The sequence below is a fragment of the Tyto alba genome, unplaced genomic scaffold, assembly GCF_018691265.1.
Source record: "Tyto alba isolate M040663 unplaced genomic scaffold, T.alba_DEE_v4.0 Super-Scaffold_16, whole genome shotgun sequence".
Lineage (NCBI taxonomy): Eukaryota > Metazoa > Chordata > Aves > Strigiformes > Tytonidae > Tyto > Tyto alba.
This window is the reverse complement of record NW_024881278.1, coordinates 14,381,656-14,403,914: the sequence shown is the minus strand read 5'-3', so window position 1 is coordinate 14,403,914 and position 22,259 is coordinate 14,381,656. Positions and strand designations below refer to the sequence as shown.

At 46.1% G+C, this 22,259-nt stretch overlaps 1 protein-coding gene across 1 annotated transcript; it reads left to right on the top strand.

Moving 5' to 3' along the window:
* Positions 1 to 6,263: 6,263 nt before the first annotated feature.
* Positions 6,264 to 15,158, top strand: LEFTY1 (left-right determination factor 1). Its single transcript, XM_032989101.2, has 5 exons — positions 6,264 to 6,357; positions 9,033 to 11,712; positions 12,617 to 12,863; positions 13,701 to 13,940; positions 14,255 to 15,158. The coding sequence occupies exons 2-5, from the start codon at positions 11,448 to 11,450 to the stop codon at positions 14,592 to 14,594; spliced, it is 1,092 nt and encodes a 363-aa protein (XP_032844992.2). The 5' UTR covers positions 6,264 to 6,357; positions 9,033 to 11,447; the 3' UTR covers positions 14,595 to 15,158.
* Positions 15,159 to 22,259: the final 7,101 nt, after the last annotated feature.

Genomic DNA, 22,259 nt, shown 5'->3' with positions numbered 1-22,259 from the left:
ACCGATAATTATCTCTGTAGATTTGTGTGTCTCAGCCTTTAGAAATAGGCCTGATCTGTAAAATTCAGATTTTGTCTTTGCAAAGAGCCGAGGAGGTCCCTGTTACATTTCCCACTGCAGCAGTGACTTGGCTCCTTTGCAGATGCACGCCGCAGCGGCGAGCGCGGGGGGCCACCGCCGACGCCCGGATGATCCTGGTGAGCCTACGCAGGGGGCCAGGTGCTGGCTACGCGAGGCGCAAGTGTCCGGGGCGAATTGGAGGCAGGATGTAAAGTGGCTTAAGCAGGAGGCCGTGAGGAGCTATCGCAACAGCAAACACCAAGGGCAGCGTGGCTTTTTCTGGTGTGGAAGATCCCGTACCCAGGGCCCGGCTTTACTGGAGCGTGACTGGAAGAGATGGGGTGCAGCAGCATGCAACCAGTTCCCCGTGCGTGACTGCCGCTCGAGGCACGCCACAGGCATGTGGATCCTTGCTGGGAACTTTATCTTCCACTTTAGGGAAGCAGAAGAGTTGCCTAAATACTGGCCTTTCCTTGGCATGGGATCATCTGTTGGGCATATTATCACCACGCCTTCTCACTTCTCCATTCTCATCCCTCCCTACTCACTCTTTCATTCCTCTTTCTAGTTTATTTCCTCCTCCCATTCATCCTTTCTCCTATTTCCTGTTCTGTGATGATTTTATTTTCTCTGAATCAATTTATTTTCATTCTGTTCCATCTTCCTTCTTTCAAGTGCATGTGAAGCATATAAAGGCATTCCCTTGCATCCCTTCCAGCTGTACTCAGCATGTTTGACATTGCCTCATGAGTGAGAATGTGGCCTGAGCTGTGTAAAGAGGGAAAGTGATGTAGTCACTGCAAGCTGAGCTTAAACAAGAGTGATCTATGGATCAGTGGAGAACTTTCTTCCCTGTAAGTAAGCAGTAACAGATGGCAAGAGGGTTATCTCTTGTTTTACTAAGATATTTTATGTACAGTAATTGTTAGAGTCTATTGGTGATTAGGGTTTCGTTGACAGAAGCTGTGGTTGGCTGGTGCCTTTAAAAATCAGGTTATTTATTTTGGTGTCTAAATATGGGCTTGAAAACTTTGGCCAAGGCAATTTGCTCAAGGTCATTATCCTGACTCAGGGACAGAACTGGGAAGAGACTGCAAATCTTTTCTGCTCTCCCTTCCTCTTGGTATTCTGTACAGTTTCAGTAAAGCAGATGTTTATATATTCAGATTCAGTAAAGCAGATGTTTATATATTCAGATTATATACCGGTTTATAATGAAGTGAGTGATCAGAATTAATTTGGAAGGAGTTAAAAGCAGGTTCTGTAAAGTGGCACAGCCAATTTCTGGGAATTTCTGGAGTGAGATGGACTCTGGAGCAGAAGAAAGGGCCCATATTGCATGGGAGCACCTAGGCAAACTATTCCTGCCTTCACAACACAGTGCACCTTTTATTTTACACCCTGTCTGGATGAGTTCCTGGGACTGTACAGGCACAGCTGAGAGAGTAGGTGTAAGTTGGCATTGCTGCACACAGAGCCCAGAGATGAGCAAGACCTGAGGCTTAAGGCCCCAAATTGTCAACTGCTCTGGTGAGCAGCAAGCCAGATTGATCGTAGTTCCTTTGCACTGTGGTTCCTGTGAAGTGTAGAAGGGTTTCATACATCAGTGTGAGACCCTGAATATATTATTTAGATTATCACAGAGCATTTCTCAGAGGACATGAAACTGTGTTAAGATACCAGTTCCCATCCACTTTCCTTAGGAAACAAGACAACTACGTTCTGTAATTGCTGTGGTTTCTGGATCAGTTTCAAGACAAGCCCAGGCAATAGTATATTTTCTTGTTCCATTATGAATCAGAGCATTTTCTTATTTAGGGCAGCATGTGTTTAAGAGTTCACCAGCCTGAGAACATGGTCCCATGAAGTCCAGAGGTAAGCTTTTACCACAAGGTACTGAGAACAATTCAAGTCGTGCAGCCTCTGAGGAGTTTTAAGAGCCAGTCTTCCAAGTCTTCTGCACATCATGATTTTCAAATCCCTTCCATTGAATTTGCAGAACCTGAACTTTGTTGAAAACATCATTTTCCTGTAGTCTGCCTTTGAGGTGTTGTAACAGATCTGGTCAAACTGAGTAAATATGTCAAATTAATTCCCAGGTCATCTATGTCTCTGCTCTGATTGTAGACATTTATTTCTAGTTCTGCTGTCACAGAGGCAAAATAATCCTTACTCTCTTTTAGAATCAAAGCAGAGAAGAGGGACTAGGCACCCAAGTTTTGCTCAAATCAATGAAAAATGGACTCTGCATTCCTTTTTGTGCCTTTGAAAATCTTATTCACATGTATGATTTCTCAAAAGATGCAGGATTCTGTTCTGGCAACTGCTGAAGCTAACAGCCATGCTGCATAAAGAAAACAAATTTTAGTCCCCATGTCTTTACTACAGTTACTCAGCCTGGAAAGCTGACAGATACCAGGTTCAAATGCATGGTATTGCCTGCAGAATCTCATGGTGAATCCAAAACTAAGATTCAGAAATGCATTTGGTTGCTATGTGGAAATGCTGGCCATTCCTGGATTAATGATTGTGAATAAGCAAATGGTTAGGTAAGAAAAAAAACAAACAACAACAAAAAAAAAATCCAACTGAAGTTTGTGTTTCACGCTTCAAGTGACCCAGCCAAGTGTGGCTAGATTCCCTTTTAAAATCAAATGACCATGATGCATCTCCCAGGGTCCTGTAGTATGAATGCTAAAAGGATTAAAACTAGTCAGGTCACACAGCTTTAATTTACTCTTTACAAGGGCCATGTTAAATTCAAGACTTTATACCCCTTGTTTACATAGATATGGGTACATGGCAGGAAATTACATAATTTAACCTGTGCCATGTAGTAAAATACCTCTTTGTGTTCTGCTTTGGAGTCAAATACACAAGGAACTGTATTTTCTCCAGTTCTTTCCCACTGAAGTCTTTTTCATTAAAAAGTAATAACATACCAAAGAAGTTACAAAAGCAATACAAGGATAATATAAATATTTAAGTGGAAACAGCTTTGTAGTAACTGCTTGAGTAGAAACAGTTTATCCACACACCCTCCTTTCTGAACATTGCAATACTGTTTGAAGACAAAAGGAAATTAGGGGACTATGTTGATATTTGTTATTACACAATTCTCAAAGGTGTAACAAGGTACCCAATCTAGCCTGAAGGGAAATGGAATGAACAGGATAAATAATAAATGAGCATAAATAGTAAACAGCTCAGTAAGTTTTAAAAAATGAGTTAATGTTAGCGATTTGAAATTTTATTAGCAGATCTAAAATCTTTTCAAATGCATTTCAGATACTATATAGCCCTTTAAGACCATTTTCAGAAGAGATGGCAGAACTCTGAAGACAAAGAAAAGATGCCTGCAAAGTTCGATGCAAAGTTTACCACCAGTTAAGCCTGGCTCTTTTTGTTTAAAAAGAATGAACATTAAGCATTGGGATGAGGGATTATAGTCTGATCCAGATCATCATTTCCAAAAAGATCGTTTTGTACCTCTTGAATCTCCTGGCCCCCCCAGAAGCCTCTGACATCCTCCCCCAGTCTCAGCCCAGCCTACCCAGAGCTCAGGCAGGTGGGTCTGGTGCTGGTGCTGGACCCCTTCAAAACTCCACTTCATCATCCTGTTGATCACATCACTAGTGTGCTCTTAATGTCAAGGAAAAAGGCCATGTGCAATTAATTATTTTGAAACTAAATACATCTTGGTTCCATGGTGTAAAACCTACTGACACACAGTAGCCCCAAAGTCACGTTAGCGGCAGATGTTACAGTTGGAAAACAACTATATAAGCAGTTTAGCTCACTTTCCTGCTGTAGCAGGTATCTTTTTTCCAATCAATATATTTGCTAAGGCATTGCCCAAGTTAATTTTAAATATCTCAGTGAGGAATAATGGAAGCCTTTGGGCAGTTACTCCTCACTCCATCTGATGTATCAAATTAGAGAGGGCTAAAGTATTTATTGATTCTACCTTGTCATCTCTGTGCATGTTATGACTTAATTTTGTCTTCAACAATCTTGCACTGGGTTTTGTAATTTTCTGTGCAAGGAACATCCCTTTTTCTTTTTTTGCACTACACTAACAAATTACTATTTTGCATGACAGATCACAATGTTTAGTAGAAGAGGTTCCTTTTAGATCTCACTCATCTTGGCCTTTCATCTTTATTTTCGGCCTGCAGAAAAAAAAAAAAAAACAAAAAAACAAAAAACCCCAACACTTCCAGCAAAGTTAGTGATGCAAATTATTAAAGTGTCATCAACATGTAGTTCATAGTCTTTCTGCTTTTGCAGCTTATCCTAGTAATAGAAACAAATTACAGCTGATAGAATATAGTGTTATTCTTTCTCTATCTCTCTGAGTTGGGAAAAAGTGATTAATGTTCTCTTTTTCTTAGCAAAAGAAAAAAGTCTGTTTAGTGAAGCAAAAGTTATTAGAGTTAAAATTAACCAGAGGAAATACAATCCATACTTCAGCCAGGCCACTCACTGCCACAGACACAATATGAGTAGTTTTCCAAATGTATTAGCATGACAGGAAAACAAGGGCATTTCTCAGTTATTAGAAGGCCACTTGCTACACAAACTTGGCACAGAATCTATAAGGAGTATGGGTCTTAGAAACATTTAGGTTGGAAAAGACCTTTAAGATCATCGAGTCCAACCGTTAACCCAGCACTGCCAAGTCCACCACTAAACCATGTCCCTAAGCACCCTCTCTACATGCCTATTAAATACCTCCAGGGCTGGTGACTCAACCACTTTCCTGGGCAGCCTGTTCCAGTGTTGGACAACCCTTTTGGTGAAGAAATTTTTTCCTAAAATCCAACCTAGACCTTCCCTGGTACAACTCGAGGCCATTTGCTCTCGTCCTATCACTTGTTACTTGGGTGAAGAGATCGACACCCACCTCGCTACAACCTCCTTTCAGGTAGTTGTAGAGCGCGATAAGGTCTCTCTTCAGCCTCTTTTTCTCCAGGCTAAACAACCCCAGTTCCTTCAGCCGCTCCTCACAAGACTTGTGCTCTAGACCCTTCACTGGCTTCACTGCGCTTCTCTGGACACGCTGCAGCACCTCAGTGTCTTTCTTGTAGTGACGGGCCCAAACCCAAACGCAGTGTTTGAGGTGCAACCTCACCAGTGCCAAGTACAGGGGGACAACCACTTCCCTGGTCCTGCTGGCCACACTATTCCTGATAATACAAGCCAGGATGCTGTTGGCCGCCTTGGCCACCTGGGCACACTGCCGGCTCGTGTTGGTGGACATGCACTAAACTTCCAGAAGTCCACAGAGCTGTGTCGCCACGCAGCCCAGCTCTCTCGATAGCACCACGTGCACTGAGACCTCCAGCTCTCACATTTTGCTCCGGCATGCCTGCCGCCTCCCTCGCCCATGGGTTCCCTTCTGCTGCCCGGCCGTGCTCTGGGGCAGGCGGCTGGGGGGGCCACACACCGAGCCCTCCCGGTGACACTGGCCAAAGCACGTTGGTTAAAAGCCAACGTGGCAGCAAGCACGGCCAAGGGCAGGGAGAGCCCGTGCAGCCTCTCGGAGCCTCGCCAGCCCTGCCTGGCCCAGAGGTGGGCTCTCACTTGCATCACTAGGGCAGGAAAAGCATACTCTTAAAAAAAGCCAATAAACTTTTACAGTGTAAACACACAGCTGCAGAGAGGAAGGGGGAAAACAAAGCATTTTAACTAGGCAGATAAATGGGCTTTTATTAGAAAATTAATTGGTGCTCCCTATTTCTCAGTAATGGGGACGTTTCTTAATGAAGTGGACTGTGATGTAAAGCAAGCAATTTAGGGCCGTATGCTTATTTATCTGATTCAACAGCATTTGCCAAATGTCAGCATTTTTGCTAGCAGCCTTTTCTGTATCCATCAGAGTGGTAACAAATCCTGTTTCCCCAGCTACAAACAAGGCACAGACTAGGACGGTGGGGATAAGACTGCTGAGGGGACAGAAAAAGCTGTATTTAAACAGTTGTGTTTGCTTTTGTGTAAAAAAAAAAAAAAAATATCTTGGAGATCCCTTTTCTGCCAGAACACTGGCACTTTGCAAATGCTGCCAACACGAGCCCTGTGAGCAAGCCAGCTGACATCAGCTGACCAAGGACATGGTGGGACTTCAGACATTTTATCCATTCCTCTTCAAACAGGCAGCCTTTTGTCTGGACTGTTTGACCAAAGCAAGCCTGTGAGTAAAAGCAGAAGCCTGCCCATGGAAGGCGTGCTTAAATTGATGCAATCTAAGATACACAGCACCAGAAGTGACATGAACCGAGCTGAAGATCAAACCAGGTTTGCAATATCTCTCTCAAATAAAATGTTGGGTTATTTTTACTGTACTGGATACATTATGGGATAAATGCATAAGGGAGCATTATCACCACTGCTGCCTGGGGCTTCACCACCAGCATTTGTGAGAGGAACCCGACAGGACATGTGATCTGTAAAATATTTCCATTGAAAATGGCCAGTTCAGTCTGGCCTAGACTGGTGATGAGGAAAAGCAGGCTCTTGTCCTTGCCTAGATTAAATGAATTGGATCATTTCTGTATTGCTCAAGCAGATGATTATTTGCACCACAATGCTTGCTGCTGAAACTGGCTCATTATCTGGCAGGCAGAGTAAACATTAGGGACTGAGGCTGTGGTTGTAGTGTCTTTGGTATGAGGTCTGTGCGCTATCAGGTCAGAATAAACATGGTTCGGTTCAGATGTGGGACACAAAGTTCTGTTTCCCAGAGCCACATCAGCCAGACTTCACAAAATTGATGTAAAGTCCATTTTATGATTTTATGCCCATTGGGGGGAATGCATGGAGATGCATATGTAAGGACAGGTAAATCAGGTGCTACCTGATAAAACACAAAATCTTTTGGCAGAAAAATTAGCATGGCCAAATTCTTGGGACAAATCAGAACCAGCAGAAAGGATTTAGTGCAGATCAACACTCTGCACTGAGTGTCTCTGATATTTTCAGCCTGGCCCTGGGAGCCAGATAAAAGCTGGATGTCTTGTGTTGTCAGGCCATACCTTACAAAACTTTTCCATACCAGACTCTTGCAAAGCAGGCTGAGGCTGTGGGGAGCACACATGCAAACTCCAGTGAGCCATACCTGCCCCACAGAAGTCCTGCGTGCTGTGATTCTGGCTCTGTACACTGAGCAAGCTATTCATGCCCTAATGAAAGGGTAGCTGTCTGTAGAGGCGGAGAAGGACAGAAAGCCACCACCCTGGCAGAATAGTCTCCCAGTATCTTTGAGTGGGCATATGCCATTTTCAAGGAACAAATATAGTACATATCTGAGCATTTCTAGACCAGGCTGGTGGCTGGTTGTGTTTGGAGCTAAAGTGGCAAAGAAATGTGGTGATAACCCTGTGGCCTGCTCAGTTGCTCTTTGTGCCAGAAGAATTTCTCAAATTTCTCAAAGGTCTTGCCTCTGTAGAATAACAGAGTCTTATTGAGGAATTACCACTGGCCATTTCTCATCATCCCTGGAGCCACACAGGGTAAGGCATACATTGCCCTTCTCTCCTTGCATAAAGGCAACATCAGTATACAGGGCTGCTTCTCTGACAGGGTGGGGGGACGGGTAGTGCACTGTGTTGCAGCCCCAGCCATGCTCGCAGGCTGAGCCACGAGCCCGGCGAATGCTGTCTCTTGCTCTCAGTGACACCTCACTCTCGTCCTGTGCTGAAGGTGCTGCACAGCTCGAGAGATGGGAAACAGAAATGCTTATTGCCTCAGTCACTATTTATAAATTAGGCACAAACCCAGACTGAGTGAAATCGGGCTGCTGCCTGCTGGCAGAGGGGCGGCTTTCCAGCGGTGGGCTTGGTGAGCTCCACGCTCGCTGTCTGGAGTTGTTTGACACAGGGCTGGTCCCTGCAGAGGAACTGGGGTCCCGCCACCAGCACAGACTGTGCCAATCAAGAAGGAAGCCCAAGATGCCAGTGAAATCCCACTTAAAGGTGTATAACCTGGGTTTAAAATGCTGGTGGGAATGTTAAGTTTGGAGCTTTGACTGGTGGCTGTTGAGGTGTGTTGGTGAGGCAGCATGAGAAGGGCAAGCCTGCATGCATAGTTTACTTCCAATTTTGAAACCTCTAAGCCAGCACTTCACATGACCAGTCTGTTCTGCAGTGTTTTGTTAGCTGTGTACAACGCAGTGTGCTTAAGACTGAAAAAGAATATGAAACAGAACCTCTACTTGAATTATTTTTTAACTTGGCATGTTTATACCTGAATCTTAACCAGTACTATTTTTGCTTCCACACTCCTAGCATCAAAAGACCCTGACTTGGGGTTTGGGGCAAAACAGACCGAAATCTACATAGAAATGTGCTCCCATTTCTGTACAATAAGCCTGTTGCACAAATCAGGGCATTTCTTGGAGCACATGAAAATTATGGCATTTCACATCACTCAAGCAAAGGCTGTTCTAATACAGGCCCAATCATAATACAAAATAATTATGTCAATGGAAATTGAAATCTTGAAAAATTAAATGTTCAGATCCTCACCAACATACTGCAAATACATTTGAAACATTCATGTTTCCCAGGATAATAGCTACATAATTAAGCTAAGCCTTTCACACTTTCTCTTTGAACCCATTGGATTTATTTACCAAAAATCATTGCATAGATATGCCCAGAAAAAGTCTTAGAGAACCATTTGTAACTAAATTTAAAGCTTAAATACAGAGATTCTCTCCTCACCAAGTACTGGCTTTTATTAAAACTGCAAGTTGCTCATATTTCATCCCTTGCAGACTCTTTAAATCCTCTGTTTGACATTTTGAATGTGCCATGCACATTCTAATACACATTACACAAAAAGGGCTATTATAAAATTCCTGACTTTTTCTTGTTTGCATGACAAAGGGGGAATGGCAAATCCTCCAATTGGACCAGATAATCACTCTCCTGTGAAAAGCCTACAATCCACATCCTCTGTTTTCTTCTTAGCTGAGCTTCAACTGTGTTTGGCCAATAATTTTATTTTAAGTGTGAAGCCCATAAATCACACTCCAATACACACTGGACAGTGAAGAGTCCTGGCAGATTAGACATCAGCCACAGGAGAAATCACATCCGGATCCAGGAAAGCCGGGTGCTGCTGGAGCAATCAGGCGTTTTCGTTTCATGTCATCATGGTTTTTTGAAGAGCCCTCACTACACAGTAGGACCCCAGTCTCTGGAGCAAGGACTAATTGGACGGATAAAGGTTTAGAGGAGCAGGTCTTCTGACACAAGAGAGAGACCATTACAAATCCATGAGCTGCAGTTTTATCCAGGTGACTGTCACTACATAAACATAACAAATTCACTGCTGGAACTGAGTTAGCCAACACTTACAGAGCACATATGAAGGAAACTTTGTCAGCCACCTGAACGCTGCTTAGATGCAGTTTGCGACCCAAGCTGCCGAAGCGATTCATCGTGTGACTGCCTTTGTCCCACCCCATGAGAACCAGCAATGTGCCGTTTAGCTGGGGGGGTGGTCCGGAGGGATCAGCCAGGCGTACGAAGCCTTCCGAAGGGGCTGAGAGGCTCACAAGGATTTCAGGAAATAAACCCTTCCCTCCTCTTACTGGCAAGAGCAGGAGTTTTTGACATGAGTTGAAGTTGAGGTAGTCAAATGAAGTGGATATTTTGCACTGTTATTTGTGTCTTGGGAATGAATACAAGAGAAAATATTGATTTGTTCAGAGAAAGATGCTACACAAAGGGAAAGATTAAAGAATGTACTGCCTTTGGCCATGCATAAACTGTTAGTTTGTAGGCTGTGTTTCCATTTTAGCCTTAAAACTCAATTCAGCTAAATAAAGTATCCCTTTAACATCTAATGGAGACATCTAAACATCTATCATGTTTAAGGAGGCAAGTTCCTTAAAAGGTTATAAAGACAAAATGAGTAGTAATAGAAGTATTTAGTTAGGCTTTCAGATGGCTTTGTTGCCTTCCTCTGCATACAAAACAGGCTGCCTCAGCTGACACTTGTTTTAATGAGGGATGAACCACAACGATGTGCTTTTGTACAAATTCATTACATTGGGTCCTCCAGCCTCTCAGGGCACACCATTCATCCTGGACATCGGATGAAACTGGACCAATATTGAATCATTTACAGAGACATATAAAATCCAAAGAATTTCTGATGCTGAAGACATTTGGATGTATGCTCAGGCATGTTATTGCTGGAGAGGATGAGAATCTGCCCAGAGAGCCATGATCCTTCACACTTTTATCAATCACATTTTATTTTTTATCAATTCACTTCTCCCTGGGACTGGTTTTAAAAATAGCCTTCCACATCTTATGCCAGCAAAGGCCAGAGAAGCAAAGGATGTGAGCCTCAAGTTTAAAGGTTGACTTCAAGGCAAAGATCCAACCTCTGCCCTTAGCCTCCAGGTCAGCTTCTCTCTCCAGAGATAGCTCTCTATTGTGGTTTTTAATAGTGTTTAAAGTACTAATATTCTTCATCCATGTTGTGGAAAAGCAGTGGATTCTCATGTTCGCTGAAAGGTGCTCTACCTTTATGTAAAGCTACCTTCTTTTAAGCACAAGTATTATGAAACCCACTGGAACCCAAAAAGAGTAATGGAACATTTTTCTAAAATGTCAGGCCTGTACATCTTCCAACTTCTGTGATTCAGAAGCAGCATAAAAGGCCATAAACCATTCAACTTCTGTGATTCACTGCCCTGATTCATACACTTGATACAAATATTCAGAGATCAAAGTGGTACCTACCCCCCCAAAAAGATTTAACATTTTTTTTTATTGTTTGCCATAAAGGTGGACTTGTAGCTAAAGCATTATTCTCCTGACTGATATTGGCTATTTTAGGTAGCAAGTCCCCTGCAGTAAAGATTGACACTTTCTTTAAGAATCATATGGTGTAGTACATAAAGCAACGTACTCTGCAGAGGTGTTTCCTCCCTGACCTAGGCTGAATATGAGACACTTTTCACTCAGCGGTTTTCTGGGCAAAAGTTTCCAGGGAATTAAAAAAGGATGGAAACTTCTTCCCCTTGAAGAAATCTGGAAGCTCCCCTAAAACTTCTTGTATTAACTTTACAGTAGATTAAGGTGTTAAACTGGCATGTGTGTACCAACGGGGGAGTGATCCTTTTAAGTCCTCTGCTTCATCCCCACTTGTGGAATTTGTTGTGCCAGTGGGACGAGGCTGGCTATAAAACCCCGGTGCAGGGGACCTCCATCCCGCTCAGGCAGCCTGCCACCGCATCTCTGCTGAGAGCAGCCCCGGGGAGATCCCCCCTTCATCTCCTCAGCCCCGGGGAGATCCCCCCTTCATCTCAGCCCCGGGGAGATCCCCACTTCATCTCTGCCAGGCGGGCGGCCGTGTCGCCGAGGAGGATGGAGGCGAGGTTCGCCCGGATGCTCTGCGTGCTCTGCCTGGTTGTGACGGTCCGAGCGTTTACCCAGGAAGGGTTCAAGGAGGTGTTGCTGAAGCAGCTGGGGCTCTCTGAGGTCCCTAAACTTCATAAGAGGGACTTGGTGGATCTGGTTATCCCAGACCACGTAAAGAACAAATACATCTCCATGCTGAAGCGCCAGAGGGTGAAGCGCCGAGCTTTGCCGAGCCTGGCTGGCATCCTCAGGGGGATCCCTGGCAACGCAGGTAACGTTTCTGCCGTCGCTGTCGGGAACTCACAAAGCACTGTGCTGCTGCCAGGGGAAGCTGCCCACGCTTGCCCGGCCGGCCGCAGGGTGGGCAGAGGCAAACCCACGGCGGGAATGAGGTTTGGGTCTGGCTCCAAGCCTGAGCTGGGTAGAAGAGGTGCATGTAACAGCATCTTAAAGATTAACATGCTTTAGCAACTCCTTGCATCTGGAGATGGGGTCCCACAGTCCTTGCAAAGAGCAGGCTGCTGCTGGAGCTTTATAGAAAAGCCTTGGTACCCATGCAACACATTTTGGGCAGGTGGAAAAAAAAAAAAAAAAAGCCAGTAGATAGCGCAGACCTCTCAGGTTTTGGGTCAAAACTCCAGAAAGTCCTCTAATAGGAATCACACCTCTTTGAGGATGTTTCACTCTCCCCTGTCCTTTTTTTTTTTTGTCTGGGAAAAATATCAAGGAGGAAATCAGCTGTACAGACACAATGGTGTCTGTAAAGGACACTTAGAGCTTGTTTCACTTTCAAAAGACATACATAGCACCCTGGGCAGCAAATGAAAACACTTTTTCATTGCAAGTGGTGCAGTTTCCTGCTTTCAAGTCCAGCACTGGCCGGCACAAAAAGATGAGCACCTTTCAGGGTTTGCTCAATTTGGGGTCAAATTATATGGGAGATTTCTTTCCTCCTGGTTTGCAGAGACTCAGACATAGAGAAGAATTAGGGCATTTGCAAGACATTGATTCAAGTATGCATTAGAAAAGGTGTGTTTAGTGTCTGTCTCTGCCACAAGGGCACGTGTGGGAGCATGGAAGGAGTGTGTTGTGATGATAATTGTGGATGAAGTGTGGGGGCTTTGCTAACCAGGATGGCAATGACAGGCTGTATTTTTTGTTCCCGACATGCACAGGCATGGCGGGAGAAGTTCTCTACTCTGACACCACCACGCGCCAGAACCTGATCTTTGACATGGAGGGCAGAATACCTAAAAACAGTGAAGTGACAATGGCTGAACTGAAACTCTTCAAAAAGCCTCTGGACAGAACAAACCTGCCTGCCAAACAGTCTCACAGGCCCGTCTCCAACGCCAGAGTCAGCGTGTACTGGGTGCAACGGCAGCACGATGGTACCAACAGGACCTCCCTGATCGACTCCAGGTGAGAAAGGGACCTCTCCCAAAGGCAGGACTCTACTTATGGGGTATGGGTCCTCTGGGCTGGGTGCAGGTGTTCTGTGTTTGTGCCTCCTGTCAGGCTGATGGGGTTACATCTGTAGAATCAGGCTCTATAGCCTCTAAACCCAGAAGGAGTTCATAAGAGCAGATACTAGGTTAAGACTGCAATGTATGATGGTTCTTTGAAATAACCTATTTGTGTGTCAAATAATGCTGTGTACTGCTAGGTCTTCCCCTCTAAAATCCTTCACCTGGTTCACTTCTCTCTCACTCTCTAACTCCCATGGGTTACTGGCTGCTGGCATTCTTTCCACTGGCCGTTTCATTAGCTGGTTTAAATAAGTAAATTATGCAAAAGCATTTGATTCTGTAGCCATGTGCTCTGTGGAAGTTTTACGACCCTTGAAGGCAGAATTAGACATCAAACCAATCTTCTGGGTGGGTAGAAACTTACAGCCCTAATGCAGCTAGGACAGGAGCAGGTGGGAGTGATGGTGTTTAGCAGGCAGTCATCACTAATACTGAGGCTGCATATAACCCTGCACTGCCGTATTTCTGTATGAGCATGAATGAATACCTTGACATGAGCACGCACAAAAGGTTTTATTTAGCCCTTTAGGGTCTGTTAGATCTTCATGTTTCTTTTTGAGGTGTGAGTTATTTGCCATGGGTACTCGCCCAGAGCGCTCAGCAAAAATTATTGTGTAATCAAGGCACATGACAATCTACAGGAAGCAAATTATTCTGCTGCAATAACAGCACTGCGAGCCTGGGCTATAGCTGATGAGCTTTTCTCTAATGCCAAACCCTTGTCATGCAGGCTGGTTCCTATACGTGAGTCGGGCTGGAAGAACTTTGATGTGACACAGGCTGTGCATTACTGGCTGCAAAACAAGAGGCGGGAGCCAATGTTCCTGGAGGTCTGGATTGAAGGAGAAAGGGTAGGCAGCCATGCCTCAGAAATGGCCAAAGCCGTGCGTTTCACCTCTCAGGACCCCAAGGACAAAGCCCTAGGCAAACCTGAACTGGTGCTTTACACCCTCGACTTGGAAGATTATGGGTATGTATGAAACCTAAATCTGTACTGTCTCCGGTGTAACTTTGCCCCTGAATTATTGTACTGTGTGTGCCAAGCCTGGGTGTGCAGCTCTTGCCCTCGCAAGCAAACCGCTGTGAATGGAGGAGTTAGAAAGCTGCTGCTGAATCACACCTCTCCTCTTCCCATTTTTGTTGCCTGAATATTCAAACGAAACCCAGACACAACCCAAGTTTCATGTCTCAGGGCCCTCCGGTGCCATTAACGGGGGGATCATTTATCCCACCTTCACAGTTTCCATTTACAGCATCAGTTCTTGTTTCTCCCTTGGCACGCAGGGGCCCCGGGGACTGCGGGGAGCAGGCGGTGACGGGGAAGTCCACCTGCTGCCGGCAGAAACACTACATCAACTTCCGCGAGCTCGCCTGGACGCAGTACTGGATCATCGAGCCCGCAGGGTACCAGGCTTACCGGTGCTTGGGGGGCTGCCTGCAGCCCCCCAGCCCGCTGCGGCGTTTCGGCTATGGGGAGCGTGCCTGCGCCGTGGCGGAGAGCTCCCCGCTCCCCGTGATGTACCTCGTCAAGAGGGGCAACCGCACCGAGATCGAGGCGGCCGAGTTTCCCAACATGATCGTCGAGAAGTGCAGCTGCGTCGCGGACGGCATGGCGCTGGTGTGAGACACAGGCGGCCGGACGGGGATGTCACCCAGCCCCCTGATTCCCCACAGCCCTGCCCAGAGCCACCCCGGGGCCAGCGATAAATCTCCTGGGGGGACCCCCAGATACCCACCTGCAAGGGTGAGCAGCAGCTGGGGTGACAGCGCTCCCACGCACTCCGCTACCCTGCGGGGAGGGTGCACTTAAAGGCACTGTCCATATAGGTGGGCTCAGAGGGGCATCCACCTTCATATCCATTGGCATGAGGGGTACCTATGGAGCCTAACGCTTCTTGGGGGCCCCCTTGCTGCTAACCAGATTTCATTAAATGTAAGCAAGCTGCAGCGAATTTAATTCAGCCCCCACCCCAGATTATTGAGAACAGCTACAGGCAAAGGAGTGATCACCACCAGGTGAGGAAGTAATGCCTGGGTTCAGCTTTTCATTCTTAGACCCCTGGTTTTGGTCCTTGTCCAAGTCATGTTTATGGTGAATTGGAGAGCAGAAGCACTTACATGTATATATTGTATACACACACACACACATACACACATGTACATATATATATAGTATATGAATATATGTATGTGTTGCCTACATACATATTGCATATATACATATTGTCTACATAGATACATATATGTACATAAATATTATCTAGAGCTCAAAGGACCATATATATGTGTGTATGTATCATATGCATATATACACATACATAAAATATTATCTGCAACTCAAAGGGTTGTATTTTTGGCTCCTGCACCATGGGCTTAGCACAGTTTCAGGAAGAATTTAGAGTCCTGAAGTCAATGGGAATATTAGGACTTAGGTTCGCTTGTATGAGTAACAGTTTGTAGGATCAGACCCTTATTTTTCTGGTTGTGTATTACTGTTACTTCAATTTAGGGATATTTTTCAAGTTTTAAGTGCTTTCAAACTCAAGGAAATAATAAAATACAGTTATTAAAGTAGTAGCCATGTGTTTGCTTATATTTATTCTTAGGTCTAAAAGTGGAGGAGAAAAATCTGTCATATTTCTGAATGTATCCCAGAGCCCAGCTCCTGTAAACACACACAGAGTAACAGCTCATCTCGCTTACCTGTGTGATCCTGCCTGCTTCTGGCAAAGCTTATCTGCTCAGGCAGGGCCTGGGACTGGACTGAATGGGCAAGTGGAGCAGAGCCCATACCACCAGCTTCTCCCCGAGCTGCTGTGGAGTTTAAGACAACACTTTTCCTAAAGAGAAAACCTACAAACATATTTGACAGGCAAGAGGTGATGATCTCCATGTGTGCTGCAGCAATGCTGTGCCAGAACCTGCAGGCAACCAACTGGAGCTGGAGGGATGAGCTGCCTCCCACCTCCTCCCTTTCCAGGTGAAGCCTTTTAACCGTGACTCTTCCTTATGGACATCTCACCAACACATCCCCTGGAGAAAAGCAATGATAATGTGGTTTAATCCCTTTTGGAACCCTATTGAGCTGTCAGCCAGGGTGTCACCAATGATAATGATCTCCACACTTCATGTCAGACTCCTCTCCTTTGTTCATAACCTAATAAGATACGGGTGGATCTGGGGATGAAGTGGTTGCTGCCATCCATCTCTGTGGGATGTGGTCTCTGAGGCCCTGGCTGAACCCACTGCTGGTGGGAGAACTCTGAAATGAATTTGTCTGGCTAGACAAGGTGGCCATGGGCCATGGACCAGGTGAAAAGAGGGACCCATTGGACTCTGTAGTGGCTTTGGGTCATTCATCAGGAAGGCTGAGATGTCAAGTGTCCCTGCTGCCCTGTGGGACCCCAGGTCCGAGGTCACCCAGGCATCCCTGCCATCCCTTGGCCCGTGGGTAGGCTGGCTGGCACCTTTCACTTGTGTAAATGCCTGTGACAAAACAGGAGCTTTAAAGGGAGAGAAAAAAAAAAAACAGATGCAGAGACTCACCTGTCACCAGTGCTGGGCTACAGCACCATGGGTTACTGGAATCAGAATTGGATGAGCCGGATCAATCTCTGGCCATTTCCTTCTCATGACTATGTAGCATCTATCATCTTGATGGCTTTGGCATTCAGCCTCAGTTCACTCCACCCTGCTTGGGGCAGGGCATAGCCTGAAGCCCATGAGCTCAGCTATCAAGGTGAAGAACAAAGCTGAGGATTTATCCACACACTCCTGGGGAAGAAAGTGTTTGAACTGGTTCCTGCCTGAGAATGAGCATTAACCCTGGCTTCTCTCCAGCCTCCAGCACTTGGGCTCCAGACGTCATCCCCCAGGCCGGGGAGAGATCCCTCCCAGTGCAGTGGAGTGGAGGCCAGGCTGCGGCGGGAAGCGGAGCATCGCAGCAGGGATGAGGGGCCGGGACCCCCAGGGTGGACAGGGGCTGAGACAATGACAGTTGGCTTCTGCTCCCCTCCACTGGGATCCTGCGCCGTGTCTGGCTCCCTTTGCTCTGGTGTCCTGTGGACACAAGGTACATAAAAGCGAGCGGTGGGTCTGTGTGGATGTGTGTGACAGCTGGGGGAGGCGGTGGCCCAGGAGAACCCGTGCTACTGTGGGGAGAACTGCGGGCATTGCAGAGACAAGGCACAAATATGTGGGCAACCAAGCCCTGCCACCAGCGTGGATATTTATTTATTGCTAGGGGAGCTGCACAGATGTCACAGCGTCTCCCTCAGTCCCACCACGCCACTGCGTTCACAGCCCCCGAGCCCGGCATGTGGTCCCGTCCAGGGCCGAGCGGCCGGGGGTAAGCACAACGCGGAGGCCTGGGGAAGAGCTGATTTATAGAAAGCTATAAGCATAGGGATCCCGTGTGGCTGTGCACCAGGCTGGACAGCAGTAGCACCCATGTCTGGCATCTCACATCCCCATCTCTCTGTGCCCACAGTCTGTACCCCTGTCCCTTCCCAGCAGCCGCACGCGGGGCCTCCTGGGGAACCCCCGGTATTGCCCAGAGCCTCCCTACCCTGACTGTGCACAGCATCGCTGTCATCTGTTAAAGTGAAAAATTCAGCTTCTGAATTCAAAATTAACCAGTTGTGCTACTGTCTCAGTATGATGGATGCTGTGGCTAGTTTTTAACCTACATTTGGTTTGAAACTCCGCGCTTTGCGGGGGACAAGACGCTGCTCCTTAGACTCCAGCTGGCGTTGCAGTGAAAATGCAGCAGGCCTAGAGGTCAGGCTGCTGGGGTGAAGGCTCCAGAGATCTCTGCAGTGCAAACTCCTAGGCAGAAGGCTGTGGATGAAATACTGCCACGCCTGAGGCTTTTTCAGATATCAGCCCGTGCTGTGGGAAATTATCTCCCAGCCTGTCATCTTCAACCCAGGCTGCATTTGCTGTGATACCTTCTGTGTGCTACCTCGCTGCTTTTATATCAGTACAACTTGTAACGCATGCAAAGGCTGTCAAGCTGTCATGTTATCCTTTCCGTCTGAGTGGCACCACAGTCTCTGAGGAAAGGCAGAACATCTTACATACCTGGCAGCAGCGTGGTTCAGCATTAACATTTATACTGTGCTGTAAAAAAAAAAAAAAAAAAAGAGTAGTGCAGCAGCATAATGAGCCACATATAAGCAGAAGTGATTTCAAAAAATGGAAAGGTGTTTTAAGGCAAAGCCAGAGTTAAAACATCAAACATCCTCCTGCACTACTGAAAGTGCAGAGCACTCGCCTGGTGCTCAAGGAGATGTGTGCTGTTCACATTAAGGGCTTTGACAGCCCTGTAAGTCCCACGCTTAAAGTTATGCTCTTGTGTAAGCCTTCGCAGTGGCAGTGTGCCTGAGTTAAGGCTTATTGTGAGTGTGAGCTCTGACCTGACTTCGTGGCACTGCTCACAAGATGATCTGTGAGGTCCTGCAATATTTAATGGAACTGGACATGGGGAAATCTATTGGTCTCACCAAAGTGTTTTGTATGATAGAGGCTTGGATAGGACAGAAGCACTTTCTGTCTCCGTTATCATTACATTTTAGGAGAGATAACAAAAGTTTTATGCCATATTAAATGTCACTGGTAGCTGAGTTACATTGCCCTGTCTGATCCTTCCACAATTTCATTTGAACGGATGCTGCTTTCCTGTTTTCTTTCAAAATCTATGAGAATTTGCAGTTTTATCCTGCCAGTGAGACCTTATTTCCTCTCCCCCTCTTTTTTTTTTTTTTTTTTTTCCCCTTTGCATTTCACAAACTCCTACCAAGAGCGTCTGACACTTTGCCTTTCATGGCAGCCTTCTAATTGCCAGTGTAAGTGGAAAGTCAGATGCCCAATCCACATCCCAGCAAAGGTGATAATCAGGGGAGCTCCTGGCTTTGGCTGGGAACAGCTGGAGTCTGGGAAAGGGGAATCCAGGGCAAACAAAAGGGGGGAGGCAGAAATCCTGCAGGACTTTGATATTTTCAGAGGAGCCTCTTAACAGTCTCAACATCTCCTAGTTTTTGCCATTAATTTAATGTGGAATTAGCTCCTGTGCAAAGAGCTGGATTTGCAGCCAGGGCCTAAACTTCTCAGTCCATTCATGGAGCAGGTGCTGGAGAGCAGCCTGCACGACATCAGTGCATTTCAGAATAAAACAGAATAAAAAGCTAACCACAAGTGCTGCCTTCTGGCCTACGCTCCAGGGGTACAAGGGCTGTGTGAGTGCTGGGGTTTCCTACAGCTAGACCAGCAGGTACAGAGCAGCCAAGAAACAGGTTTTAACTATGGCAGGAAATAGTTATTTTCAGGTATTGGGCACTGGAAAGTCATGTCGTCAGTCCACAGCTCTCAGTATCCTTTTGACAATTGCTGAATCAGGGTTTTTTATTCTTTCTTTCCAAAGCTATGTAGTAATTTTTATTTAAAGGTATTCCTAAGGTGTATTTGCATTTTGCTGTTTACATTTTTCCTTCTTCTAACTTTCTCAGTGATTATAAATGTTCCCTTTTGAAACCCCAAGTAGCTGTATTCCCCAGAACAGCGTGTTTTCTGTTGCTGAAAATGAATGCAGTCGTATTGCAGCTGCTACTTCTAAGGTGACTGCCAGCTTCCAGCCCAGCGGTCAATAACTCTGTCACCCTTAGGAGGTCTCAGCTAGTTACTCTATGCTCGATACAATATCACACAGGCCATAAGGTACCATCTATAACCACCAGACACCGTGTTTTCATTGAGATGTGCAAATATTCCCAGCAGATGTTTCACAAGCCGGCCGGCTCCTTATAAACCCTGCTCTTCTCTCCATACAGCCCAGGTAGGCCTTTCAGGAGCTTCTTGTTCCTTTTTGCGCTCCAAGTTTTGTGCAAATTCCTGGTTCCTTGTGCCTGGTTAGAGACACGAGGCGAACGCAGCAGGGAGAAGCAGGACACGAAGCACATGCCTTCAGGCCACTGGATGCTTCCCAGGCAGGCACAACTGCTGGATCTAAATCAGGACTAACCATCCCGGATTAGCCAGGCCCTTCCCAGGCTCTAGCTGTGCTGGAAGGCAGCCGTGCCTGCCCAGCCCCTCCTCGGCAGCTGGAGGTCAGAGCAGTTGTCACCTCGGCACCTTCAGGTGCCATTAGGTATGTTAATCTGCAAAGCCATCCTAATTACTGAGCTGTAACTGAAAGCAAAGCCGGCTATGAGGTGGCCGTGTTAACTAACCGAGGCGCAGTCTTTAACATCTCCTGTTAAGTGCTTTGGAGGAACCTCTAAGATTTAAAAATAGCACATTCCTGAGAATGGGCATTGCTACAAACCAACCTTTAAAGTGTCAACATTCTCCGGGGAACAAAATCTCAGATAAGAATTAATTTCAGGTGGATCAAAATTATTAATTTTGGCTGTTTATGGAATAGGCAGAATGATGCAAACAGGACCTAATATCCGTGCTCTGCAGCAGCAGCACCATGGGACAGAGCCAGGGCCTCCGGTTGGATATTTTGTTAGAAGGGCTGAGGGTTTCATCAGCGCTGTGGAAACTGGACACGTCCTCTGCCGTTAGTCCAGTGCCACCTACAGTAGCAAGCGCAGAAGCTGTCAGACTCGGAGAGCCAAAGGAAAAAATTCCTGCACACTCCACCAAAGTGCTGTTTAGGTCAAAACACTGAAGTGTTTTTTTTAGTAACTCATTTATTTGTCCACGTTGCAGAGGACTGCGTAGGTGAGGAAAATGGGGAAGGAGCCTTCTGGTTAAAGGCTGGGAGCTGTTCCTGTGTCTGCTGGTGATGATCTTTCTAAACTTCCACAAGTTATGACCTGCCTTGTTCCCTGCTATTTTTTGTATATCATATGTACTTATTTCTTTCCAGGGTATAGATGGATCTGTATGAGGTGAGGAAAAGCCCTCCCTCAGGTTTGTGCCAGTGTTTTCGTTAATTAGTTTTTTCTCTGAAATGCAAGAGAAACATGAGGCAGTGCTCTAGATCTTCTAGATGTTCGAAATAAATGCGTTTAAAATAACACTTCAGAAGAATTCTGTAAGTCACACCACTTGCTTGTTGGGGAAGTGTTTGTGTGGGAGAATGATCCTTTTCTCTGGAAAGATGTTCACAGTTTTGGTGCATTTACAACCAGAAACACTTTTGAAATCCAAAGCTGCATTAATCCTTGGAAAAAGAAAGATATAGGCAGAATACTGCAAACTCTGCATTATTCTCTGGCCTTAGACTGGAAGGGCGACTTCTATTCAGAGGCCTTTCTGTCTTGTAGAAATGGCCCATGCTACATTGGAATAGTTTCAGTTTATAATCTTCATTTTTAACTGATATTTGTTGACACCTTTCTTTTCTGGCTCAAATTCTTAAGAAAGCTTCGAGCACGTCACCTGCTTGCTTCTGTTCTCTTGAAGGATCAGTCCGAGTCCTGTTTGCTACCCAGCTATTTTCTGAAGGAGGCCGTATGGGCTCGTGAAAGTCTGGCCTTGCCAGACTGTACAGCTCCACCAGACACTGAGCTGCTCTAGGCTAACCGTTCATGCGGGCACATCCCAGAGCAAGTGCTTGTTCCTGTTTAGCTCAGCGGCAGCTAAGCAATTCCTAAGTATGTGTGCCAAGTGCAGAGCCGCTTCAAGGCACACATAAGCTGTTGGTATTTCTTTTAATTCTGGCGCTACTGAAGACGGTTTATCAATAAAGTGTTGGGCACTATGGCTGGTTTAAAATATTCTAGTTCCCCTTCACCAACCAGGGTTTATTCCCTACTCTGTGTATTGCTACTTCAGTTGTGCTGGCACAAATTTGCTAAGAGCCACATCATATGGCCCGTCAGGGAACTGATCTGGTTTAACAAGAAACCCGCAACAAGAAGCAAAGGCAAATAGGTGACGCATGAGGTGACTTGGACGTGGCTGCATCACTGCAACTGAAGCAAGAGTGTGGTTACGTTGAGGGGAAGTAACTTAGGCAAGAGTTGTTGCCAAAACATGTCATTAAACTGGCGCAGCCTCTCTTGGCCCACGCTTTCCTTACCATACTACAGAGGAGCTTGGGCACGTTTGTATAGCTGAAGGCTCTCCTGACCCAAACGACGCGCGCGTGTTTAGGAGCCGGCTGTAAGCCCAGCGCAGGCCTGCCGCCCAAGGGGGCTGCTGCCAGTGTGCAACACACCCCGCCAACGCGACACCTGCACGCACCAGCAAAACTTCATTATGGTGGGGTGACCCCTCAGGCACCCTCCAGTCTAAGTTCCTGATGAAACCATTTTCTTTCTAGCCAGGGTCTGCTTGT